Source organism: Gorilla gorilla, chromosome 14 (genome assembly GCF_029281585.2).
Source record: "Gorilla gorilla gorilla isolate KB3781 chromosome 14, NHGRI_mGorGor1-v2.1_pri, whole genome shotgun sequence".
NCBI lineage: Eukaryota > Metazoa > Chordata > Mammalia > Primates > Hominidae > Gorilla > Gorilla gorilla.
In genome coordinates, this window is record NC_073238.2 from 24,797,296 (window position 1) to 24,814,681 (window position 17,386).

The following is a 17,386-nucleotide window of genomic DNA, read 5'->3' on the forward strand; positions in this document are numbered from 1 at the left end:
TGCATTTAAAAAATCCATCTAAATCAACTAGTAAATGTAACCACACATCAGTAAAGAAAAAGAATTTCAGCAGTTAAAAATAAATAACAATTAAAAGCCATGGAAAAATCAATTAAAGTTTGGTTTTATTGAAAAGATTAAGAAAACCGACAAACAGATTAAAAGAAAAAAGAAGATACCTCAAATAATTAAATTCATAAATAAAAGAGGAGCTATTACTACTGATGCCACAAAAGTAGGAAAAGAAGAGATTATAAAAGTTTAATTCCAAGTATATGCCAAAAAATACGATAAGCTAAGAGAAATAGACAAATGTCTAGAAATATAGATTATACTAAAAATAAACCATAAAAAAATCTGAATAGGCATATAAGTAGTAAGAACAACCTCCCCTCAAAAAGCCCAGGCCCGGATCACTTCATTAAATACATATTTTTTTCAAAATGTTAAAGCAGGGTTAACACCAACCCTTCTTAAACTACTTCAGAAAAATGAAAAAGATAAAACAATTTCCAACTTATTTTATGAGCCCAGCATTAACACAACACCAAACGCCACAAAGACACTAAGGAGAAAAAAAAATACAACTACAAATCAATTTTCCTGTTGACTATTGATGTAAAAATTCTCCTCGGAACATTAGAACACCAAATTCAATAACATATTGCAAGGATTATACACCATGACGAAGAAGGAGTTATCTCTCCAATGAAAGTATTGTTCAACACGTGTAAATCAATCTATTTGTTTTTTATTTTTTATTATACTTTAAGTTCTAGGGTACATGTGGACAACATGCAGGTTTGTTACATAGGTTTACATGTGCCATGTTGTTTTGCTGCACCCATCAACTCATCATTTACATTAGATATTTCTCCTACTGCTCTCTCTCCTCTAGCCCTCCAGCCCCTGACAGGCCCCATTGTGTGATGTTACCTGCCTTGTGTCCAAGTGTTCTCATTGGTAAATTCCCACCTATGAGTGAGAACATGTGGTGTTTGGTTATCTGTCCTTGTGATAGTTTGCTGAAAATGATGGTTTCTGGCTTCATCCAAGTCCCCGCAAAGGACAAAAACTCATCTGTTTTTATGGCTGTGTACTATTCCATGGTGTATATGTGCTGCGTTTTCTTAATCAGTTCTATCATTGATGGACATTTGGGTTGGTTCCAAGTCTTTGCTATTGTGAATAGTGCTGCAATAAACATACATGTGCATGTGTCTTTATAGTGGCATGATTTATTATCCTTTGGGTATATGCCCAGTAATAGGATTGCTGGGTCAGATGGTATTTCTAGTTCTAGATCCTGGAGGAATGGCCACACTGTCTTCCACAATGGTGGAACTCATTTGCAATCCCACCAACAGTGTAAAAGCCTTCCTATTTTTCCACATCCTCTCCAGCATCTGTTGTTTCCTGACTTTCAAATAATCGCCATTCTAACTGGCGTGAGATTGTATCTCACTGTGGTGTTGATTTGCATTTCTCTGATGACCAGTGATGATGAGCATTTTCTCGTGTTTCTGTTGGCTGCATAGATGTCTTCTTTTGAGAAGTGTCTGTCCATATCCTTTGCCCAATTTTTGATGGTGTTTTCTTCTTGTAAATTTGTTTAAGTTTTTTGTAGATTCTGGATATTAGCCCTTTGTCAGATGGATAGATTGCCAACAATTTTCTCCCATTCTGTAGGTTGTCTATTCACGCTGTTGGTAGTTTCTCTTACTGTGCAGAAGCGCTTTAGTTTAATTAGATCTGATTTGTCTATTCTGGCTTTTGTTGCCATTGCTTTTGGTATTTTAGTCATGAAATCTTTGCCCAGGCCTATGACCTGAATGATGTAGCCTAGGATTTCTTCTCGGGTTTTTATGGTTTTAGGCCTAACATTTAAGTCTTTAATCCCTGTTGAATTAATTTGTGTATAAGGTGTAAGGAAGGGATCCAGTTTCAGCTTTATACCTATGGCTAGCCAGTTTTCCCAGCACCATTTATTAAATCGGGAATCCTTTCTCCATTGCTTGTTTTTGTCAGGTTTTTCAAAGATCAGATGGTTGTAGATGTGTGGTGTTATTTCTGAGGCCTCTGTTCTGTTCCATTGGTCTATAGATCTGTTTTGATATCAGTACCATGCTCTTTGATTACTGTAGCCTTGTAGTATAGATTGAAGTCAGATAGTGTGATGCCTCCGGCTTTGTTCTTTTTGCTTAGATTGTCTTGGCGATATGGGCTCTTTTTTGGTTCCATATGAACTTTAAAGTAGTATTTTCTAATTCTGTGAAGAAAGTCATTCGTAGCTTGATGGGGATGGCATTGAATCTGTAAATTACCTAGGGCAGTATGACCATTTTCACAATATTGGTTATTCCTATCCATGATCATGGAATGTTCTTCCATTTGTTTGTGTCCTCTTTTATTTCATTGAGCAGTGGTTTGTAGTTATCCTTGAAGAGGTCCTTCACACACCTTGTAAGTTGGATTCCTAAGTATTTTATTCTCTCTGAAGCAATTGTGAATGGGAATTCACTCATGATTTGGCTCTCTGTTTGACTGTTATTGGTGTATAGGAATGCTTGTGATTTTTGTACATTGATTTTGTATCCTGAGACTTTGCTGAAGTTGCTTATCAGCTTAAGGAGATTTTGGGCTGAGACCATGGGGTTTTCTAGATATACAATCATGTCATCTGCAAACAGGGACAATTTTACTTCTTCTTTCCCTAATTGAATACCCTTTATCATGACCACTATGAAGGAGTTTATGACCACTAAGTTTGTTCTTCAAGAAATGCTAGAAAGTCCTCTGAGATTAAAAAATGAGAGTACCAAAAAAGCCATACAATACTATAAAGCTCTGTTGTAAAGCAAATATATAGAGAAATATAGCATCCTGTATTATTGTGATGTTGGTAAGTAATTTTAATTCCCTTATAGAATTTGACACAAAATATACAAAAATATTTTACATATATGTTAAAGAATACATTATATAAAGAGGCCTAATTTGTAACATCAAGAACAACTTGTGTGTTGGGAAAGACAGTCAAGTAAAAGACTCGAGTTTTTATATGCTACTGGAGATAACATCAGATTAAACTAGATTGTTATAACATTGAGACGTTTCATGTAATCTGGATAGTAATCACAAAGATAATACACGTAGAATGTATACAAAAGAAAAAGAAATAAAAACATATTAGTAAAAAAACTAATTAGACAAAAAGGAAGATAGCAAGAAATAAAATAAATAAAAGAAATACAAAAGAAACACAATACAATTAACAAAACGGCAGTAGTAACTCCTTAACTGCAAATAATAACCTTATATGTAACAATGTTAAATTCTCCAATAACAGACACAAGGTCCCTGAAAAAATAAAAATATAAAATCAAATAAATTCTGTTTGTTTAAGGATAAACATGGACTGAAAGTGCAGAGACGGAAAATTATATTCTATATGGTAACCAAATCATCCTAAATAGCAACCAAAATAGAACAAAGTGGGTCACATTTACATTAGATGATTAGAATTTAAGCAAAAAACTGTCATAAAGACAAACAAGGACATTATATCATAAAAATAAATCTCCAAGAAGATATCATAATTAAAATATGCACATGTATCAGCAACTATTCCAAACACATAACACAAATAATGACAGAATTAAAAGGAGAAATAGGCTGAGTACCGTGGCTCACGCCTGCTTGTAATCCCTGCATCTTGGCGGGGGCTGAGGCAGGAGGATGGCTTGAGCCCAGGAGTTGAGAGTAACCTGGGCAAGATAGCAACAGTTCGTCTGTGTAAAAAACAAAATTATAAATAAAAATAAAGGGAGGAATAGAGATCACCACCAAAATGATAGGAGACTTTAATAATGGAGAGGACAACCTGGCAGACCAAATGAAGACAGAGGATTGAGCAAGGAGTGATTCAACCAAATCCAACAGACTTTTAGAAAAGGTCTTCTCAACAACAGAATGCACATGCTCCTGGTGCGCACATGGAACATTCTTGAGACTATATTACAAATCGGACCACAAAGAAATCAATTCAAGAAAATTAAAATCATACGAAGTATCATTTACAACTAAAATGGAATGGAACTAGGAGTGAATACCAGAAGAAAAATTTAAAAATGTGCAAATACATAAAAATCAAGTAACAAACTCCTAAACAACATTATGGGTTAAAGAAGAAATCACAGTAAAAATTTCAACATAACTGGAGACAGCATAACAAAATAATTGAATGCATCTAAAGCTTGTATTCAATTGTAGTAGTAAATGTGTGCATTTAAAAAATCCATCTAAATCAACTAGTAAATGTAACCACACATCAGTAAAGAAAAAGAATTTCAGCAGTTAAAAATAAATAACAATTAAAAGCCATGGAAAAATCAATTAAAGTTTGGTTTTATTGAAAAGATTAAGAAAACCGACAAACAGATTAAAAGAAAAAAGAAGATACCTCAAATAATTAAATTCATAAATAAAAGAGGAGCTATTACTACTGATGCCACAAAAGTAGGAAAAGAAGAGATTATAAAAGTTTAATTCCAAGTATATGCCAAAAAATACGATAAGCTAAGAGAAATAGACAAATGTCTAGAAATATAGATTATACTAAAAATAAACCATAAAAAAATCTGAATAGGCATATAAGTAGTAAGAACAACCTCCCCTCAAAAAGCCCAGGCCCGGATCACTTCATTAAATACATATTTTTTTCAAAATGTTAAAGCAGGGTTAACACCAACCCTTCTTAAACTACTTCAGAAAAATGAAAAAGATAAAACAATTTCCAACTTATTTTATGAGCCCAGCATTAACACAACACCAAACGCCACAAAGACACTAAGGAGAAAAAAAAATACAACTACAAATCAATTTTCCTGTTGACTATTGATGTAAAAATTCTCCTCGGAACATTAGAACACCAAATTCAATAACATATTGCAAGGATTATACACCATGACGAAGAAGGAGTTATCTCTCCAATGAAAGTATTGTTCAACACGTGTAAATCAATCTATTTGTTTTTTATTTTTTATTATACTTTAAGTTCTAGGGTACATGTGGACAACATGCAGGTTTGTTACATAGGTTTACATGTGCCATGTTGTTTTGCTGCACCCATCAACTCATCATTTACATTAGATATTTCTCCTACTGCTCTCTCTCCTCTAGCCCTCCAGCCCCTGACAGGCCCCATTGTGTGATGTTACCTGCCTTGTGTCCAAGTGTTCTCATTGGTAAATTCCCACCTATGAGTGAGAACATGTGGTGTTTGGTTATCTGTCCTTGTGATAGTTTGCTGAAAATGATGGTTTCTGGCTTCATCCAAGTCCCCGCAAAGGACAAAAACTCATCTGTTTTTATGGCTGTGTACTATTCCATGGTGTATATGTGCTGCGTTTTCTTAATCAGTTCTATCATTGATGGACATTTGGGTTGGTTCCAAGTCTTTGCTATTGTGAATAGTGCTGCAATAAACATACATGTGCATGTGTCTTTATAGTGGCATGATTTATTATCCTTTGGGTATATGCCCAGTAATAGGATTGCTGGGTCAGATGGTATTTCTAGTTCTAGATCCTGGAGGAATGGCCACACTGTCTTCCACAATGGTGGAACTCATTTGCAATCCCACCAACAGTGTAAAAGCCTTCCTATTTTTCCACATCCTCTCCAGCATCTGTTGTTTCCTGACTTTCAAATAATCGCCATTCTAACTGGCGTGAGATTGTATCTCACTGTGGTGTTGATTTGCATTTCTCTGATGACCAGTGATGATGAGCATTTTCTCGTGTTTCTGTTGGCTGCATAGATGTCTTCTTTTGAGAAGTGTCTGTCCATATCCTTTGCCCAATTTTTGATGGTGTTTTCTTCTTGTAAATTTGTTTAAGTTTTTTGTAGATTCTGGATATTAGCCCTTTGTCAGATGGATAGATTGCCAACAATTTTCTCCCATTCTGTAGGTTGTCTATTCACGCTGTTGGTAGTTTCTCTTACTGTGCAGAAGCGCTTTAGTTTAATTAGATCTGATTTGTCTATTCTGGCTTTTGTTGCCATTGCTTTTGGTATTTTAGTCATGAAATCTTTGCCCAGGCCTATGACCTGAATGATGTAGCCTAGGATTTCTTCTCGGGTTTTTATGGTTTTAGGCCTAACATTTAAGTCTTTAATCCCTGTTGAATTAATTTGTGTATAAGGTGTAAGGAAGGGATCCAGTTTCAGCTTTATACCTATGGCTAGCCAGTTTTCCCAGCACCATTTATTAAATCGGGAATCCTTTCTCCATTGCTTGTTTTTGTCAGGTTTTTCAAAGATCAGATGGTTGTAGATGTGTGGTGTTATTTCTGAGGCCTCTGTTCTGTTCCATTGGTCTATAGATCTGTTTTGATATCAGTACCATGCTCTTTGATTACTGTAGCCTTGTAGTATAGATTGAAGTCAGATAGTGTGATGCCTCCGGCTTTGTTCTTTTTGCTTAGATTGTCTTGGCGATATGGGCTCTTTTTTGGTTCCATATGAACTTTAAAGTAGTATTTTCTAATTCTGTGAAGAAAGTCATTCGTAGCTTGATGGGGATGGCATTGAATCTGTAAATTACCTAGGGCAGTATGACCATTTTCACAATATTGGTTATTCCTATCCATGATCATGGAATGTTCTTCCATTTGTTTGTGTCCTCTTTTATTTCATTGAGCAGTGGTTTGTAGTTATCCTTGAAGAGGTCCTTCACACACCTTGTAAGTTGGATTCCTAAGTATTTTATTCTCTCTGAAGCAATTGTGAATGGGAATTCACTCATGATTTGGCTCTCTGTTTGACTGTTATTGGTGTATAGGAATGCTTGTGATTTTTGTACATTGATTTTGTATCCTGAGACTTTGCTGAAGTTGCTTATCAGCTTAAGGAGATTTTGGGCTGAGACCATGGGGTTTTCTAGATATACAATCATGTCATCTGCAAACAGGGACAATTTTACTTCTTCTTTCCCTAATTGAATACCCTTTATCATGACCACTATGAAGGAGTTTATGACCACTAAGTTTGTTCTTCAAGAAATGCTAGAAAGTCCTCTGAGATTAAAAAATGAGAGTACCAAAAAAGCCATACAATACTATAAAGCTCTGTTGTAAAGCAAATATATAGAGAAATATAGCATCCTGTATTATTGTGATGTTGGTAAGTAATTTTAATTCCCTTATAGAATTTGACACAAAATATACAAAAATATTTTACATATATGTTAAAGAATACATTATATAAAGAGGCCTAATTTGTAACATCAAGAACAACTTGTGTGTTGGGAAAGACAGTCAAGTAAAAGACTCGAGTTTTTATATGCTACTGGAGATAACATCAGATTAAACTAGATTGTTATAACATTGAGACGTTTCATGTAATCTGGATAGTAATCACAAAGATAATACACGTAGAATGTATACAAAAGAAAAAGAAATAAAAACATATTAGTAAAAAAACTAATTAGACAAAAAGGAAGATAGCAAGAAATAAAATAAATAAAAGAAATACAAAAGAAACACAATACAATTAACAAAACGGCAGTAGTAACTCCTTAACTGCAAATAATAACCTTATATGTAACAATGTTAAATTCTCCAATAACAGACACAAGGTCCCTGAAAAAATAAAAATATAAAATCAAATAAATTCTGTTTGTTTAAGGATAAACATGGACTGAAAGTGCAGAGACGGAAAATTATATTCTATATGGTAACCAAATCATCCTAAATAGCAACCAAAATAGAACAAAGTGGGTCACATTTACATTAGATGATTAGAATTTAAGCAAAAAACTGTCATAAAGACAAACAAGGACATTATATCATAAAAATAAATCTCCAAGAAGATATCATAATTAAAATATGCACATGTATCAGCAACTATTCCAAACACATAACACAAATAATGACAGAATTAAAAGGAGAAATAGGCTGAGTACCGTGGCTCACGCCTGCTTGTAATCCCTGCATCTTGGCGGGGGCTGAGGCAGGAGGATGGCTTGAGCCCAGGAGTTGAGAGTAACCTGGGCAAGATAGCAACAGTTCGTCTGTGTAAAAAACAAAATTATAAATAAAAATAAAGGGAGGAATAGAGATCACCACCAAAATGATAGGAGACTTTAATAATGGAGAGGACAACCTGGCAGACCAAATGAAGACAGAGGATTGAGCAAGGAGTGATTCAACCAAATCCAACAGACTTTTAGAAAAGGTCTTCTCAACAACAGAATGCACATGCTCCTGGTGCGCACATGGAACATTCTTGAGACTATATTACAAATCGGACCACAAAGAAATCAATTCAAGAAAATTAAAATCATACGAAGTATCATTTACAACTAAAATGGAATGGAACTAGGAGTGAATACCAGAAGAAAAATTTAAAAATTTGCAAATACATAAAAATCAAGTAACAAACTCCTAAACAACATTATGGGTTAAAGAAGAAATCACAGTAAAAATTTCAACATAACTGGAGACAGCATAACAAAATAATTGAATGCATCTAAAGCTTGTATTCAATTGTAGTAGTAAATGTGTGCATTTAAAAAATCCATCTAAATCAACTAGTAAATGTAACCACACATCAGTAAAGAAAAAGAATTTCAGCAGTTAAAAATAAATAACAATTAAAAGCCATGGAAAAATCAATTAAAGTTTGGTTTTATTGAAAAGATTAAGAAAACCGACAAACAGATTAAAAGAAAAAAGAAGATACCTCAAATAATTAAATTCATAAATAAAAGAGGAGCTATTACTACTGATGCCACAAAAGTAGGAAAAGAAGAGATTATAAAAGTTTAATTCCAAGTATATGCCAAAAAATACGATAAGCTAAGAGAAATAGACAAATGTCTAGAAATATAGATTATACTAAAAATAAACCATAAAAAAATCTGAATAGGCATATAAGTAGTAAGAACAACCTCCCCTCAAAAAGCCCAGGCCCGGATCACTTCATTAAATACATATTTTTTTCAAAATGTTAAAGCAGGGTTAACACCAACCCTTCTTAAACTACTTCAGAAAAATGAAAAAGATAAAACAATTTCCAACTTATTTTATGAGCCCAGCATTAACACAACACCAAACGCCACAAAGACACTAAGGAGAAAAAAAAATACAACTACAAATCAATTTTCCTGTTGACTATTGATGTAAAAATTCTCCTCGGAACATTAGAACACCAAATTCAATAACATATTGCAAGGATTATACACCATGACGAAGAAGGAGTTATCTCTCCAATGAAAGTATTGTTCAACACGTGTAAATCAATCTATTTGTTTTTTATTTTTTATTATACTTTAAGTTCTAGGGTACATGTGGACAACATGCAGGTTTGTTACATAGGTTTACATGTGCCATGTTGTTTTGCTGCACCCATCAACTCATCATTTACATTAGATATTTCTCCTACTGCTCTCTCTCCTCTAGCCCTCCAGCCCCTGACAGGCCCCATTGTGTGATGTTACCTGCCTTGTGTCCAAGTGTTCTCATTGGTAAATTCCCACCTATGAGTGAGAACATGTGGTGTTTGGTTATCTGTCCTTGTGATAGTTTGCTGAAAATGATGGTTTCTGGCTTCATCCAAGTCCCCGCAAAGGACAAAAACTCATCTGTTTTTATGGCTGTGTACTATTCCATGGTGTATATGTGCTGCGTTTTCTTAATCAGTTCTATCATTGATGGACATTTGGGTTGGTTCCAAGTCTTTGCTATTGTGAATAGTGCTGCAATAAACATACATGTGCATGTGTCTTTATAGTGGCATGATTTATTATCCTTTGGGTATATGCCCAGTAATAGGATTGCTGGGTCAGATGGTATTTCTAGTTCTAGATCCTGGAGGAATGGCCACACTGTCTTCCACAATGGTGGAACTCATTTGCAATCCCACCAACAGTGTAAAAGCCTTCCTATTTTTCCACATCCTCTCCAGCATCTGTTGTTTCCTGACTTTCAAATAATCGCCATTCTAACTGGCGTGAGATTGTATCTCACTGTGGTGTTGATTTGCATTTCTCTGATGACCAGTGATGATGAGCATTTTCTCGTGTTTCTGTTGGCTGCATAGATGTCTTCTTTTGAGAAGTGTCTGTCCATATCCTTTGCCCAATTTTTGATGGTGTTTTCTTCTTGTAAATTTGTTTAAGTTTTTTGTAGATTCTGGATATTAGCCCTTTGTCAGATGGATAGATTGCCAACAATTTTCTCCCATTCTGTAGGTTGTCTATTCACGCTGTTGGTAGTTTCTCTTACTGTGCAGAAGCGCTTTAGTTTAATTAGATCTGATTTGTCTATTCTGGCTTTTGTTGCCATTGCTTTTGGTATTTTAGTCATGAAATCTTTGCCCAGGCCTATGACCTGAATGATGTAGCCTAGGATTTCTTCTCGGGTTTTTATGGTTTTAGGCCTAACATTTAAGTCTTTAATCCCTGTTGAATTAATTTGTGTATAAGGTGTAAGGAAGGGATCCAGTTTCAGCTTTATACCTATGGCTAGCCAGTTTTCCCAGCACCATTTATTAAATCGGGAATCCTTTCTCCATTGCTTGTTTTTGTCAGGTTTTTCAAAGATCAGATGGTTGTAGATGTGTGGTGTTATTTCTGAGGCCTCTGTTCTGTTCCATTGGTCTATAGATCTGTTTTGATATCAGTACCATGCTCTTTGATTACTGTAGCCTTGTAGTATAGATTGAAGTCAGATAGTGTGATGCCTCCGGCTTTGTTCTTTTTGCTTAGATTGTCTTGGCGATATGGGCTCTTTTTTGGTTCCATATGAACTTTAAAGTAGTATTTTCTAATTCTGTGAAGAAAGTCATTCGTAGCTTGATGGGGATGGCATTGAATCTGTAAATTACCTAGGGCAGTATGACCATTTTCACAATATTGGTTATTCCTATCCATGATCATGGAATGTTCTTCCATTTGTTTGTGTCCTCTTTTATTTCATTGAGCAGTGGTTTGTAGTTATCCTTGAAGAGGTCCTTCACACACCTTGTAAGTTGGATTCCTAAGTATTTTATTCTCTCTGAAGCAATTGTGAATGGGAATTCACTCATGATTTGGCTCTCTGTTTGACTGTTATTGGTGTATAAGAATGCTTGTGATTTTTGTACATTGATTTTGTATCCTGAGACTTTGCTGAAGTTGCTTATCAGCTTAAGGAGATTTTGGGCTGAGACCATGGGGTTTTCTAGATATACAATCATGTCATCTGCAAACAGGGACAATTTTACTTCTTCTTTCCCTAATTGAATACCCTTTATTATGACCACTATGAAGGAGTTTATGACCACTAAGTTTGTTCTTCAAGAAATGCTAGAAAGTCCTCTGAGATTAAAAAATGAGAGTACCAAAAAAGCCATACAATACTATAAAGCTCTGTTGTAAAGCAAATATATAGAGAAATATAGCATCCTGTATTATTGTGATGTTGGTAAGTAATTTTAATTCCCTTATAGAATTTGACACAAAATATACAAAAATATTTTACATATATGTTAAAGAATACATTATATAAAGAGGCCTAATTTGTAACATCAAGAACAACTTGTGTGTTGGGAAAGACAGTCAAGTAAAAGACTCGAGTTTTTATATGCTACTGGAGATAACATCAGATTAAACTAGATTGTTATAACATTGAGACGTTTCATGTAATCTGGATAGTAATCACAAAGATAATACACGTAGAATGTATACAAAAGAAAAAGAAATAAAAACATATTAGTAAAAAAACTAATTAGACAAAAAGGAAGATAGCAAGAAATAAAATAAATAAAAGAAATACAAAAGAAACACAATACAATTAACAAAACGGCAGTAGTAACTCCTTAACTGCAAATAATAACCTTATATGTAACAATGTTAAATTCTCCAATAACAGACACAAGGTCCCTGAAAAAATAAAAATATAAAATCAAATAAATTCTGTTTGTTTAAGGATAAACATGGACTGAAAGTGCAGAGACGGAAAATTATATTCTATATGGTAACCAAATCATCCTAAATAGCAACCAAAATAGAACAAAGTGGGTCACATTTACATTAGATGATTAGAATTTAAGCAAAAAACTGTCATAAAGACAAACAAGGACATTATATCATAAAAATAAATCTCCAAGAAGATATCATAATTAAAATATGCACATGTATCAGCAACTATTCCAAACACATAACACAAATAATGACAGAATTAAAAGGAGAAATAGGCTGAGTACCGTGGCTCACGCCTGCTTGTAATCCCTGCATCTTGGCGGGGGCTGAGGCAGGAGGATGGCTTGAGCCCAGGAGTTGAGAGTAACCTGGGCAAGATAGCAACAGTTCGTCTGTGTAAAAAACAAAATTATAAATAAAAATAAAGGGAGGAATAGAGATCACCACCAAAATGATAGGAGACTTTAATAATGGAGAGGACAACCTGGCAGACCAAATGAAGACAGAGGATTGAGCAAGGAGTGATTCAACCAAATCCAACAGACTTTTAGAAAAGGTCTTCTCAACAACAGAATGCACATGCTCCTGGTGCGCACATGGAACATTCTTGAGACTATATTACAAATCGGACCACAAAGAAATCAATTCAAGAAAATTAAAATCATACGAAGTATCATTTACAACTAAAATGGAATGGAACTAGGAGTGAATACCAGAAGAAAAATTTAAAAATTTGCAAATACATAAAAATCAAGTAACAAACTCCTAAACAACATTATGGGTTAAAGAAGAAATCACAGTAAAAATTTCAACATAACTGGAGACAGCATAACAAAATAATTGAATGCATCTAAAGCTTGTATTCAATTGTAGTAGTAAATGTGTGCATTTAAAAAATCCATCTAAATCAACTAGTAAATGTAACCACACATCAGTAAAGAAAAAGAATTTCAGCAGTTAAAAATAAATAACAATTAAAAGCCATGGAAAAATCAATTAAAGTTTGGTTTTATTGAAAAGATTAAGAAAACCGACAAACAGATTAAAAGAAAAAAGAAGATACCTCAAATAATTAAATTCATAAATAAAAGAGGAGCTATTACTACTGATGCCACAAAAGTAGGAAAAGAAGAGATTATAAAAGTTTAATTCCAAGTATATGCCAAAAAATACGATAAGCTAAGAGAAATAGACAAATGTCTAGAAATATAGATTATACTAAAAATAAACCATAAAAAAATCTGAATAGGCATATAAGTAGTAAGAACAACCTCCCCTCAAAAAGCCCAGGCCCGGATCACTTCATTAAATACATATTTTTTTCAAAATGTTAAAGCAGGGTTAACACCAACCCTTCTTAAACTACTTCAGAAAAATGAAAAAGATAAAACAATTTCCAACTTATTTTATGAGCCCAGCATTAACACAACACCAAACGCCACAAAGACACTAAGGAGAAAAAAAAATACAACTACAAATCAATTTTCCTGTTGACTATTGATGTAAAAATTCTCCTCGGAACATTAGAACACCAAATTCAATAACATATTGCAAGGATTATACACCATGACGAAGAAGGAGTTATCTCTCCAATGAAAGTATTGTTCAACACGTGTAAATCAATCTATTTGTTTTTTATTTTTTATTATACTTTAAGTTCTAGGGTACATGTGGACAACATGCAGGTTTGTTACATAGGTTTACATGTGCCATGTTGTTTTGCTGCACCCATCAACTCATCATTTACATTAGATATTTCTCCTACTGCTCTCTCTCCTCTAGCCCTCCAGCCCCTGACAGGCCCCATTGTGTGATGTTACCTGCCTTGTGTCCAAGTGTTCTCATTGGTAAATTCCCACCTATGAGTGAGAACATGTGGTGTTTGGTTATCTGTCCTTGTGATAGTTTGCTGAAAATGATGGTTTCTGGCTTCATCCAAGTCCCCGCAAAGGACAAAAACTCATCTGTTTTTATGGCTGTGTACTATTCCATGGTGTATATGTGCTGCGTTTTCTTAATCAGTTCTATCATTGATGGACATTTGGGTTGGTTCCAAGTCTTTGCTATTGTGAATAGTGCTGCAATAAACATACATGTGCATGTGTCTTTATAGTGGCATGATTTATTATCCTTTGGGTATATGCCCAGTAATAGGATTGCTGGGTCAGATGGTATTTCTAGTTCTAGATCCTGGAGGAATGGCCACACTGTCTTCCACAATGGTGGAACTCATTTGCAATCCCACCAACAGTGTAAAAGCCTTCCTATTTTTCCACATCCTCTCCAGCATCTGTTGTTTCCTGACTTTCAAATAATCGCCATTCTAACTGGCGTGAGATTGTATCTCACTGTGGTGTTGATTTGCATTTCTCTGATGACCAGTGATGATGAGCATTTTCTCGTGTTTCTGTTGGCTGCATAGATGTCTTCTTTTGAGAAGTGTCTGTCCATATCCTTTGCCCAATTTTTGATGGTGTTTTCTTCTTGTAAATTTGTTTAAGTTTTTTGTAGATTCTGGATATTAGCCCTTTGTCAGATGGATAGATTGCCAACAATTTTCTCCCATTCTGTAGGTTGTCTATTCACGCTGTTGGTAGTTTCTCTTACTGTGCAGAAGCGCTTTAGTTTAATTAGATCTGATTTGTCTATTCTGGCTTTTGTTGCCATTGCTTTTGGTATTTTAGTCATGAAATCTTTGCCCAGGCCTATGACCTGAATGATGTAGCCTAGGATTTCTTCTAGGGTTTTTATGGTTTTAGGCCTAACATTTAAGTCTTTAATCCCTGTTGAATTAATTTGTGTATAAGGTGTAAGGAAGGGATCCAGTTTCAGCTTTATACCTATGGCTAGCCAGTTTTCCCAGCACCATTTATTAAATCGGGAATCCTTTCTCCATTGCTTGTTTTTGTCAGGTTTTTCAAAGATCAGATGGTTGTAGATGTGTGGTGTTATTTCTGAGGCCTCTGTTCTGTTCCATTGGTCTATAGATCTGTTTTGATATCAGTACCATGCTCTTTGATTACTGTAGCCTTGTAGTATAGATTGAAGTCAGATAGTGTGATGCCTCCGGCTTTGTTCTTTTTGCTTAGATTGTCTTGGCGATATGGGCTCTTTTTTGGTTCCATATGAACTTTAAAGTAGTATTTTCTAATTCTGTGAAGAAAGTCATTCGTAGCTTGATGGGGATGGCATTGAATCTGTAAATTACCTAGGGCAGTATGACCATTTTCACAATATTGGTTATTCCTATCCATGATCATGGAATGTTCTTCCATTTGTTTGTGTCCTCTTTTATTTCATTGAGCAGTGGTTTGTAGTTATCCTTGAAGAGGTCCTTCACACACCTTGTAAGTTGGATTCCTAAGTATTTTATTCTCTCTGAAGCAATTGTGAATGGGAATTCACTCATGATTTGGCTCTCTGTTTGACTGTTATTGGTGTATAAGAATGCTTGTGATTTTTGTACATTGATTTTGTATCCTGAGACTTTGCTGAAGTTGCTTATCAGCTTAAGGAGATTTTGGGCTGAGACCATGGGGTTTTCTAGATATACAATCATGTCATCTGCAAACAGGGACAATTTTACTTCTTCTTTCCCTAATTGAATACCCTTTATTATGACCACTATGAAGGAGTTTATGACCACTAAGTTTGTTCTTCAAGAAATGCTAGAAAGTCCTCTGAGATTAAAAAATGAGAGTACCAAAAAAGCCATACAATACTATAAAGCTCTGTTGTAAAGCAAATATATAGAGAAATATAGCATCCTGTATTATTGTGATGTTGGTAAGTAATTTTAATTCCCTTATAGAATTTGACACAAAATATACAAAAATATTTTACATATATGTTAAAGAATACATTATATAAAGAGGCCTAATTTGTAACATCAAGAACAACTTGTGTGTTGGGAAAGACAGTCAAGTAAAAGACTCGAGTTTTTATATGCTACTGGAGATAACATCAGATTAAACTAGATTGTTATAACATTGAGACGTTTCATGTAATCTGGATAGTAATCACAAAGATAATACACGTAGAATGTATACAAAAGAAAAAGAAATAAAAACATATTAGTAAAAAAACTAATTAGACAAAAAGGAAGATAGCAAGAAATAAAATAAATAAAAGAAATACAAAAGAAACACAATACAATTAACAAAACGGCAGTAGTAACTCCTTAACTGCAAATAATAACCTTATATGTAACAATGTTAAATTCTCCAATAACAGACACAAGGTCCCTGAAAAAATAAAAATATAAAATCAAATAAATTCTGTTTGTTTAAGGATAAACATGGACTGAAAGTGCAGAGATGGAAAATTATATTCTATATGGTAACCAAATCATCCTAAATAGCAACCAAAATAGAACAAAGTGGGTCACATTTACATTAGATGATTAGAATTTAAGCAAAAAACTGTCATAAAGACAAACAAGGACATTATATCATAAAAATAAATCTCCAAGAAGATATCATAATTAAAATATGCACATGTATCAGCAACTATTCCAAACACATAACACAAATAATGACAGAATTAAAAGGAGAAATAGGCTGAGTACCGTGGCTCACGCCTGCTTGTAATCCCTGCATCTTGGCGGGGGCTGAGGCAGGAGGATGGCTTGAGCCCAGGAGTTGAGAGTAACCTGGGCAAGATAGCAACAGTTCGTCTGTGTAAAAAACAAAATTATAAATAAAAATAAAGGGAGGAATAGAGATCACCACCAAAATGATAGGAGACTTTAATAATGGAGAGGACAACCTGGCAGACCAAATGAAGACAGAGGATTGAGCAAGGAGTGATTCAACCAAATCCAACAGACTTTTAGAAAAGGTCTTCTCAACAACAGAATGCACATGCTCCTGGTGCGCACATGGAACATTCTTGAGACTATATTACAAATCGGACCACAAAGAAATCAATTCAAGAAAATTAAAATCATACGAAGTATCATTTACAACTAAAATGGAATGGAACTAGGAGTGAATACCAGAAGAAAAATTTAAAAATTTGCAAATACATAAAAATCAAGTAACAAACTCCTAAACAACATTATGGGTTAAAGAAGAAATCACAGTAAAAATTTCAACATAACTGGAGACAGCATAACAAAATAATTGAATGCATCTAAAGCTTGTATTCAATTGTAGTAGTAAATGTGTGCATTTAAAAAATCCATCTAAATCAACTAGTAAATGTAACCACACATCAGTAAAGAAAAAGAATTTCAGCAGTTAAAAATAAATAACAATTAAAAGCCATGGAAAAATCAATTAAAGTTTGGTTTTATTGAAAAGATTAAGAAAACCGACAAACAGATTAAAAGAAAAAAGAAGATACCTCAAATAATTAAATTCATAAATAAAAGAGGAGCTATTACTACTGATGCCACAAAAGTAGGAAAAGAAGAGATTA

The 17,386-nt window shown here is 34.2% G+C and overlaps 1 protein-coding gene across 1 annotated transcript in view; it reads right to left on the bottom strand.

Moving 5' to 3' along the window:
* LOC129527277 (enterin neuropeptides-like) overlaps positions 1-17,016 on the bottom strand; it is a 46,504-nt gene extending 29,488 nt beyond the window's left edge. Inside the window, exons 1-4 of the mRNA XM_055364208.2 lie at positions 16,533-17,016; positions 12,250-12,357; positions 7,967-8,074; positions 3,684-3,791 (exon numbers count right to left, since the gene is read on the bottom strand). Coding sequence (XP_055220183.2) covers positions 3,684-3,791; positions 7,967-8,074; positions 12,250-12,357; positions 16,533-16,563 — 355 coding nt within the window. The 5' untranslated portion in view covers positions 16,564-17,016. The remainder of the gene's footprint in view (positions 1-3,683; positions 3,792-7,966; positions 8,075-12,249; positions 12,358-16,532) is intronic.
* Between the last annotated feature and the right edge of the window lie 370 nt (positions 17,017-17,386).